This window comes from Seriola aureovittata, chromosome 4 (genome assembly GCF_021018895.1).
Source record: "Seriola aureovittata isolate HTS-2021-v1 ecotype China chromosome 4, ASM2101889v1, whole genome shotgun sequence".
NCBI lineage: Eukaryota > Metazoa > Chordata > Actinopteri > Carangiformes > Carangidae > Seriola > Seriola aureovittata.
This window is the reverse complement of record NC_079367.1, coordinates 4813640-4824093: the sequence shown is the minus strand read 5'-3', so window position 1 is coordinate 4824093 and position 10454 is coordinate 4813640. Positions and strand designations below refer to the sequence as shown.

Sequence of the window (10454 nt, the reverse complement as noted above, 5' to 3'; positions counted from 1 at the left end):
TGTAATAATCACGTATGATTACTGGAAGGTCAGAGAAAAGCAAACCAAAACCAAAATAGTGAATTAGTATTATTCTTTTCAGTGGAAACACGTGCACGGCACAGCATTGCTAGAAGATTGTAATGATGAGTGCCGGTTATAACAAAAGCGTGCACAACAATTCACACAAGGCACTTAGATTAAGAAGTGTGCTGTTTCTTTCTAAAGTTTGTAATATTTGCCAACAAAACCAGAAGTATTCAATCACTAAATTGTTTATTTCCATTAACCAATCAGAGCTAACGTTGAGATTTTAGTGGCAATAGTTTGATGATTAGGATGTCGATGATAATTGTTAGATTGAATATAATGGAGATGTTTGTGTGGATGGATGATGATGATGAGGAGGAGGATGATGATGATGATGATGATGATATGATGGTTAATGAAAAGCCTTTATATTGGGAGCCTCTCTTGATAGGAGAAGCATGGTGGAGTCAAACCAATTTTGATTGTACTATCTGAGGAGGGCGGGGAAGCGTGTTGGGGTTTTGGAAGGGAGGGGATTCAATGAAACTCGAGCCTTCCCTTTGTACAAATGGACAAACCAAGATGGTGGTGGTGATGATGGGGGGATTGGATCAAACAAAGCCACACCAGGAACCTCCAGGCCTAGAGTCCCCCCCCCCCAATCTCTCCCCACATTTGAGGCTGTTGGAGTGGCTCCGTCAGAGGGTTGAGACTTTGGGCCGTTCTTGGCCTCTCTTGTAAATTGTCGTTCTGTGATCTTGCTTGCACTTTTTTTTCATTTCCCAAAAATAAGAAACTAATTGTAAGTATGTGTGCGTGCGAGTGCGGGTGCACTTTTTATTTTTAATCTTAAAATTTTTTCAAACGTGATTGTCTGTTGTAAACGAACACTGGATAAAGATGAGTTTTTAATTTGTATTTTTTACCTTTGAGAGGAAGATGAAATCTTCTTGGACATTTTTTAACCCCTGCTCCCTTTCTCCCCCCTTTCCTCCCTCTCTCTCTCTCTCTTCTCTCTCTCTCTCTGTCTGGTACCTGGGAATGCTTTGAAATGTGGACTGTGACCGCATTGCTGTCATCACTGCTGTCAGTCATTCTCTGTGAATTCATCCGGCTTTCTCAATTTACCCAGTTTTTTCTCTCTTCCCTTGACTCATTTTTTTCCATTAAAAAGATGAGATTGAAAAATGACCTCTACCTTTGTGTGTCATTATGTATGTGTGTGTGTGTGTTGTGTGTGTGTGTGTGTGTGTGTGTGTGTGTGTGTGTGTCTGTGTTCATTTATTTGTTCTAGTTCCTGTGCTATAAATCACTGAATATTTGTGTGTTTTTGGACAGTAGTCAGTCTGTTTGTCTGTTTGTCTGTCTGTCTGTCTGTCTGTCTGTCTGTCTGTGTGTCTGTCTGTCTGTCTGTCTGCTGGACTGGTTGTCTGTATTGTTGCCAACTAGGGCAGCTTAGCAGTCAGTTTAACATTTTTTCTCTCAGGTGGGGAGGACGTTATAGCCCACACAATTCTTCCCTCACATGCAGTTATACTTGCCGGCTGAGAGCTGAGGCCAACACGGACCATTTTTTCCTCTTTTCACTGCGCAGATAACAATCTATCAGAGCAGCGTGTTCAAAGTCAGCTTCCAAACCTTTGAATAACTAATTATCATTTTCAGTTTAATACACTTTGCAGCTATAACACATTCACCAGAACTCTCTTCTTTTCCCTCTTTTGCAGAGCACTCCAAAAATATACTAACCTTTTCATGAATTTGAAAAAGGAACAAATTGGCCAGGAATTGACAAAAGATTAAGGGACAGCATTGTTTTGCTTCTGTAGCTGGCCGGAAAAACTGGGGGACAAAAGAGCCCCATTGTCCACAATTGTTTTCGAACAACACTGCAGAAGAGAATACACTTTGCTATTCAGGGCAGGTACAGTTTTGCTATTTGTGATGTATTCCTGGAGATGAGACATTCATCATAGCTGCTGTGTTGGCCAGACCTGGCTGAGCAACAGCAGCAGGGTGAAGTCAAGCTGATCAACAATTCCATTTTTTTCCCTTCCCTGCTTCCTTCCAGAAGCCAGAAAACCGAAAACTAGTGCACACTTGGCTCCTTGGGGGAATATAGGTATTTTTAACAATATGCTCCGAAAAAACCAATTCCTCCATCCATCCTTTGGCAGAGCTCCAACCTTATCCAAAATCCTGCACACCACCCCCAACCCCCGCTGTCCTGTTCATACAGAAACCCACACACAAACGCCTGTGTGCCACACACACGCACGCAGACACACACACACACACAGACATGCGTGCACACAAACACACATACACAGCCTAGAGCCCCCATCTTCTTATGAGCTTCATTACTCTGACCCCACTCTCCCTTTCATATCTCTGAGGATATTTATGCAGTGTGTGTGTGTGTGTGTGTGTGTGTGTGTGTGTGTGTGCGTGTGTGCATGCGTGTGTGTGTGTTTTCCACTCAATACCCAATAGAATATGTGTATGTATTTATTTAGGCCCAGAGAAGGCACAAGTGTGTTCATATGTGTGTGTGTTTGTGTGTATGTGTGAGGACGTGTATACTGTATGTCAGTGTGTGAATACTGTACTATGTGTATGAAGTGTGTGTGTGTGTGTGTGTGTGTGTGTGTGTGTGTGTGTGTGTGTGTGTGTGTGCGCGTGTGTGAGTGTGTGTGTGTGGCCATGTGTGTGTATGACTTCTCAGCCAATTACCACATCTCCCAGACAGACTGAGACTGCCTAGGCCCTGCCAGCCTATCAGAGAAGGGCTGCGCACTGCCGGGCCGGAGGTGGTTGCTATGGAAACCAGGAGGCCTGTTTGCATGGTGGCTGATGGAAGAGTGATGGATTACAGTAATAGGATGGAGGGAGGGAAGGAAGGAAGGAGGAAGATAGGGAAGGAGGATGGAGGGAAGAAGGATGGAGGTATAGGAGGAGAGAGTGAGAACAAGAGGAGAGAAAAAGAGGGGAGGAGGGAAGGGAGGCACAAGGGGAGGTGAGGAGGAGGAAGGAAGGAGGGAGACAGACTCATACATAAAGATATTGGAAATGTATGAATGCATCTGAAATGAAGCGACTTAAAAAGATGAAAAAAGAATGAGAGAAAATGATAAAGGGGGAGTGGGGGAGGACTGGAGGGGGTATCGGGAATGGGGGTTGGGGGGGGTGGAGGGTGGAGAGGGCATCTGTGGTGTGTGATTGAATTCCTCTCTTTCCTTCTTCTGTCTGAGCTGAAATGTGTGTCTGGCCATCTGTCCTTGGAGCAGACAGAGAGGTAAGTGTGTGGAAAGATGCAGTCTCACCTTTTCTTGCCTCCTCAGCAGCACTGCAGTCAGACTGAACCAGAATTACTTCATTGTTTCCACCCAGTCACTAAAACCTGGTGAGAGGGGTCAAGACAACACACTTCAGTAAGTCATAGAGAATCTTTTAAAAAATTACACCTGATAAATGAAGCTGTGATGTGAAAACTCACAAGGCTAAAATGTTAAACCCAATGACAGGAACACTGCCTACTTTATTTTGAGTGTAGAAAGCCTTGAGCAACACTTGAGCAGACTGATTATTGACACTTGTGTTGGGTTGACACTGACTTCACTTTTTCCATTGTTTGGATATTAAAAAAATAAATACTAATCATAATTGCAAAATCAACCTCTTTTTGTCCTCAAGTATGTTTTTCTCCTTTCCTCTTATTACAAAACATACTTCTACAGACACCAGTGGTGACTCCTCCCTTTGCAAAGTAGTCCTTGAATCATTTGATGTAGGTGACAAAATATGGAAATGACTGTGTAAGACATAAATATTTTATATTCTTTATGTGGCCAATGAATCAACAATTATATATATAGCTTGTTTGCTAAAGAGTCATTCACAGCCAAAGAAATATACAGTGTATTACCATACATCATGATGTTACTTATGTTAGACAACTACTTCCCTTTTTTGGCTTGTGACTCCCTTGTTAAAGTTTGTCACATGTTCACTTGTTTTATTTGAATCACTCTCAAATCCTACAAATCTATGACAAATGGGAAACTCAATCTAATGAAGAAGATCATCTAATATGATCAAAAGCTCCAGAACAGCTCCTGAGTGGACACTGAGGTGACATTGTTTGTATACTTCTGTTCCCACTGTAAAAATGTGAATTAGAAAAATTGAACATGAGTGTTTTTCCTGTTAGCCGACCCCCAGACCACAGAAAGGTCAAACTCCCAATTAATATAATATAAAAAAACCTCCAATTACAGAAATCAAGATAAACTAATTTTGAAGTAAAAAGTACCGTCAACCTAAACATCAGATACAGAGCATTTGAAATTTGAAAAAAAAAAGTAATTTTTAACCGTCTTTTACAGCCGGGGAATAAACAGCAGTAATGCATGAATTTCTGTTGTGCACTCCTGAAATATGTCATCAGCTCAAAATCATGTTGATAAGCAATTCCCATAAAATTAGGTAAAAGCCATGAAGTATTTAGCTGATTAAACAATGTTAAGTATATTTTGTGAGCTGTTGAAGAGACGTTTAAAGATCCCAAACAGAATATTACGGTTAATGCAAATAACAAAAGAATCTTGCTCTAAAAGCTTTACTGCAAATTCACACACAAATTAAAATGCTGACTACTTAACATAATCATTCACTAACAATAACCTTCATTATCCACATTGGTTCAATATAACCAGGGAGCCCAAAAGCAATTAACAATCAAATAAAATTAATTAGCATTCTAACTAGACAATTAATCAAGTGACCAGCACCAATGTAAATCAAAGCATGTGGTTTCCAGGCGTCTAAAGGTGAATTCAGAGCAAAGGTCCCATTTTAACGACATTTAAAACACTGCTTTTTGTTTCCTGGTTCACAGACTCTCACTCGTAGAGTTTTCCTGTTGAACCACACTGAATTCCCGCCCGCTGACAGACAGTGACTGGGGATACTTTTGAGGCAGGGATTAGGCTAAATCTGTGTCTGGGGAACCCAAGTCTGTGATCTTTGCAAGTGACAAAGCGCCATTCAAGTCAATTAAAGATGCAGTCCACTCAAATTAACTTCTGGGCCAAATCAAAAACATGAAAGACGTTACTAAAATCCATCATAGCGGTGATTCAATCCATTCTCTTGTCACTCAGTGTCATCTTTAATGATTATCTGCCACAATTCACACTTTGAAGGTATTTTACGGCTTTGAAGGCATCTATTGAGACAAAACTGTAATTTACTTGTTTAGAGTGTTGATAACACAGCCTATCAATGACTGCACCATCATTTGGCAGAATGAGTATTTTCCAGGTGGATGAACACCTGAATAATCTGCAATGCAATAGTGTTCAAAAGAGGGAACACGACTTCAAAAGGCGAACTCGAAATCCTAATTCAACACTGCAACCTAGAGGCCGAGTTAAGCAACAACATCTGTCTTTTACTCAGAACAAATAAAGTACTTTATCTGTGCAACATCAACTACTCAGAGAAAGGAATTACTTAATAATTAAATCTAATAGATATGATTTTATATGTGGTTTATTTATGTTGCTATTGTGTTAATTTGCACATTCAACAAAGGCTTATCAACTACTTCAGCTCTGTCCCATTTATTGATCATTATCTGTGTCCTCACTTTGCCGTTTCTTCCCTCTCTGGATGTTTACATTATCTGAAATTAGATAGAAAACCAAACAACATGGATCATTAACTACTACATTTGTTGATTTCCCTTAATAACAAAGCAATTACACTGCGCAAACACAGTTATAACATTGTGTGGTGCCGTGAAGTGTCTTGCAGTCATGTACTGTGAGATTTACTCTTGATTGGTTGATGTGAAAAACGAATGCCAGCAGAGTAATGGGAAAATACAAGGCTGATTAAATAAAGCCTCAGTCTCTTTATCTTATCCCTATGTTTTCTGTGTTTTCTCTTGCATCTACACACCTCTGTTATTTCACTCCATTTCAGAACTAATCGACCTTAAGTGACCTCTTTTTTTACCTTCATCTTGTTGACTGACAATAACTTTACAAATTAAGCTAATTTCATTGATGAGTGAAGAAAAATCTTTTGCCAGATTTCCACCCAAAACTATTTCAGCTTCAGAGCAGCATCTGAAAACTAGCTCCAGTTTTAAACAGCAATTAGGTTTCTAAATTTGCAAGGAGAACTTGCAAACTCAGACAGAACCAGAGATTTAAACGCAGGATTGTTTTGTTGCAAGGCAACAGCAGTAATCACTCTTTATTTTTAGGATATTTTTTCAAGTGACAGGGAAGCGTGGAGAGTCGATCATGTCTCAACTTTAAAGGTCGGTCTCAAAATACAAGTTGTTCTTTATACTACAAGTGTTGCTGGAGTTTTTCTGTCAAAGAAATGGGGCGATTCAGAGAAGTTTCTCCTCAAGAGGGAAGCATTCTCGGTTTTTAAATTGGACACTTTAACTCTGAGAGGGTTATATGAGGAACTAGACTCAAATCCATTTTTACACTGGAGTGTTTTTGTTCTCACAGAAACATGACATTTTGGGAACATGAGGAAATTTAGTAAAAGGAAGGATGTGTCGAAGTCAGCCGCACATTGTGTTTGGGTTGAGATGAGAGATTGCATATGATAAGGACTATTTTTAAAGCTTGGTTGTAATATTTCAGGTTTTGTATTGATGGTCATTTATATTTCTTGTAATTCTGTAAAAGATGATAGTAATATTGCTGTATTGAAACAAAAACAACCTCAGACACCAGCCTGATAATCAAGACATGACAGCCCAAAAAACAAGTGGTGAATAAAGCATGGTGCACTGGAAGAGTTGTGCAACAAGCTTTAATTTTGGGAAGTCTCCATAAGAGCAAGTCTGCTCGTGAGTCCTTAAGCAAGAACGCAGATTTCTTAACACGCTCCAGTAATTCATTTGGAGTAGTTTTGCGTTATAGTAGTGCAAGTCAGAAAACTTGGAGGAGTCCACATGTTGGGGTTTGCACACAGCCTGTGCCATTATCGTGGGAAAAACAGCACATGAACAGATAGCTGTGTTACCTAACCTAAAAGCTGGCTCTGAGAGGTTGTGAGTGAATATGCCAAATGCACATGTTGTAAATATGCAAGAAGGTCTTCTGAGAGATCTTGATATCAAATAACAGGAATGAACTTCAGAGTGTTTTGTGCCATTAGAACTCATCAGTAGAGTGAACATAGTGACAAGTGAAATGCATCAGAACATATTCAGCTTAAATATTTCACCATCATCATGAAGCTGTAACTCCCTGTCTGACTTACAGTATCTGAGTAAAGTGATTTGGTTTCCAAGAAATTAGACAGTAGCTAAAAATAGACAGTTATGTATTGGAAATGTTCTTAATTTCATACAGTGTGATGTAAACATGACCTCAACAGCAGGCTTTAAAACCAGCAGTGGAAGAAGTATCAGATCTTTAACCAAAGTAAAAGTAGAAAAAATTTAATCATTTTACTTGGCAATGAAAGTATTATTATTAAGTACCAAAAGTAATAATAATTTATCCTATATTACATTAATGTGTACACATTAATGTTGCAGTTCATAAAGCTGGGGCTGATTTGAACTATATTAAACTAATCCAAAGCTAATGGGTAGCTTGTGAATTTCCCCTGACGATAAAGTCGTATATTAACCTGTATATTGGTTATATTTTGTGTTATTAATCTGAATCTGCTAAGTAACTAGTAAGTAAAGTTATAAAATAAATGTAGTGGAATAAACAGTAGAATATTTGCTTCTTAACTGTATGTATATATAACGTAGAGAGTAGCAGGAAATGGAAACACTCAAGTTAAATGACCTCAAATTATAATAAAGTAGCTACAGTACTTGGGTGATATGAAACACTGTCATAGTGATAACGCATAACAAAGTCCTCTTCATACACAGGATATTGTCTCATATCCTTAACATATTCCACTGGGACTCGCACCTCGGAAGAGCTAATTTTACCTTTTTCTAAGTGATTTTCACAAACACTCATTCTTAGTCACGCACATCCACGCCTAACATGGAAGCCAAATTCAGGTTCATCCCACACAAATTTCTTGTGTGAACAGGGATTCAGATAAAAGGAGAGGATAAACAAGGTGAAAGGTGAGGAGAAGTCAAATATAAGAACCAGTTTCTGCTCAGGACAGAGTGTAGCAGCAGGTGAGTGGAAATACACACATACACACAGATAGTACAAACAAGCTGAATCTTCCTCCATGTGGAAGCCTAAGCTTTTACAGTAGATCTACAAACTGTACACAGAATATTTTCTATTTTCTTCTATTCGACTCTAGGGGGCAGTCGTGAATCCCTGATACCACTGTCCATAATGCAGACCTTGGTAACTTCGTGTGCTCTTCTCCTGTTCCTCTTTTCTGTCCATGCAGATGTTGTGGATCGCTTTGAGGTTTGTTACCTCAGTTTACTTAAAGACCTCAAGGAACATTAAATATGTGTGTGTGGTGGGTAGGTGGGTCCTTTAAGAGTCTGTTTTATTTTTGTTATTTTGTCCCAGGATGTACCAGAATGTTTGAAGTACTTCTATAAAGAGAAGGTGCCAGAGTGGGGGGCTTCTACACCTGGTGCTGCCCGTCTCTGTCAGCGCTTCGTCAACAGGTAATTAAAGAGTAGAAAGGGGAATTTAGACATTGATGTTTCTGTATATATAAACACTGTAATGTGAGTTTAACCTGTTAAATATAAGTAGCTTGGTTCCTCGCCTAATGCATATTTTTTATTTACTTTCAGTCTTAGAAAATTTGACATATGGTATATAATCTTGCCACTTACTAATTCCAGCACTAAAGGTTTCTTGGCTTTTATAGCAACGCATCTGATCTCTCGATCATTATACCTCATCTTTCTCCATCAGGTACCACTTTGCCACATTGTATGACACCAACCATCGCATTGCTGTCTACTCTGCCTATCATTTCCAGCCCAGCAATGGAGGTGGCAGGGAGAGGAGATGGTTTGTCGAGCCTCAGGTTGGTACCAGATGTGTTTATACTTTACATGTGCATCTACTGATGTGGCCAAAGATATCACCATCAGAGTGTGTCATATGTATCAAGTATTTACAGCACTAATGTATTTATTGTGCTGTTTCTGTTCTTTTAGTAGATTTTTCCCTGTAAAGAATGTGCATGACGGACTGACATCTTTTAGCATATGATATTTTAGGGGGAAAGGTGCTTGCAGTTGGCCCAGTGACAGCATCAGCATGATTGAAGTTCAGTTTTTTATGTGCCCTATAGCTGGTAAACTTGTCCTGGCAAGCTGAGATGAAGGACGGCTACTGGCTGGGGAAGGACCACCCTGGGGTCTACCAAGGAGAGAAACAGGCTCTGAATGAAGACTACACACACTCTGGCTTCGACCGTGGTCACCTTAACCCTAACGGACACCATGCAGGTAGGACAGGCTGAGCACATCAGCGCTACATTACATTATGAAGGTGGACAGAAACACAACCTCAAATTAATGATAGTGTTGCTCTAAAGCTACATCTACCATATCAACTTACACGACAATGACATGTCAGTGCTGTGTTCACAGTCCCAAATGACTAGAAAAAATATATATTGCAGGTTTAACGTTTTATTTTTTTGGACCTAGAATCCGTAAACGTATTTTTTGCATAATTAACTGCAACTCTCCGTCCCTCTCTCTGACAGTCCCTGGCCGCAACGCCACTTTCACCCTGACCAACGTGGTCCCTCAGAACCCCAAGATGAACCAGAACGCCTGGAGGATCCACGAGTCCCAGCTCACCGACCTTTTCAAGAGCAAGTGCTCTAAGGCCTATGTGCTGGTCGGTGCCATTCCCTCTGCAGACAACTGGATTGTCAAAAACAATGTGAAGCGTGTCAACATCCCAGACTACCTGTGGAATGCCTTCTGCTGTGTGGACAACAATGACAGGCCCCTGCAGAGTGGTGCAGCCACAGCCAGGAACACAGAGGAGAACTGGGTGGAGAAGCTCTCTGTGGACAGACTGGGAGAATTCCTGCAGCAGTTCTCCAATCAGCCAGTAGGGGAGCTGTTTTACAACAACTGCAGGGCTTGAAAAGATGAGCAGAGGGACAATGAAAAAATAACTTTAGGTGCCATTGCCCTTTAATTTTACATGAGATTTGTATAACGACCAAAAGCTATTTTTGATATTGATTCTAGTGTGATAATACAGTCACCATTTAACAGCAACAAGACTAAAGCATCCATTATCGCTCTTCTCATTAAACAACAAATAGATGAATAAAAATAAGTAGCAGAGAGATAAAGTGGCTGTTCATTGGTGTCTATTTCATTGATATATATATATATATATATATATATGATGGTTTGTACTAGTGCTGTGAAAATGACAACTCCCTTATTACTACAGCAGCAAATGAAAAGTTGAGAGGTTGGA

General features: G+C 39.9%; 1 protein-coding gene across 1 annotated transcript; it reads left to right on the top strand.

Moving 5' to 3' along the window:
• Window positions 1-8339: 8339 nt before the first annotated feature.
• On the top strand, window positions 8340-10454 carry si:dkey-243k1.3 (endonuclease domain-containing 1 protein-like). Its single transcript, XM_056374843.1, has 5 exons — window positions 8340-8447; window positions 8556-8656; window positions 8913-9027; window positions 9298-9454; window positions 9718-10454. The coding sequence occupies exons 1-5, from the start codon at window positions 8370-8372 to the stop codon at window positions 10107-10109; spliced, it is 843 nt and encodes a 280-aa protein (XP_056230818.1). The 5' UTR covers window positions 8340-8369; the 3' UTR covers window positions 10110-10454.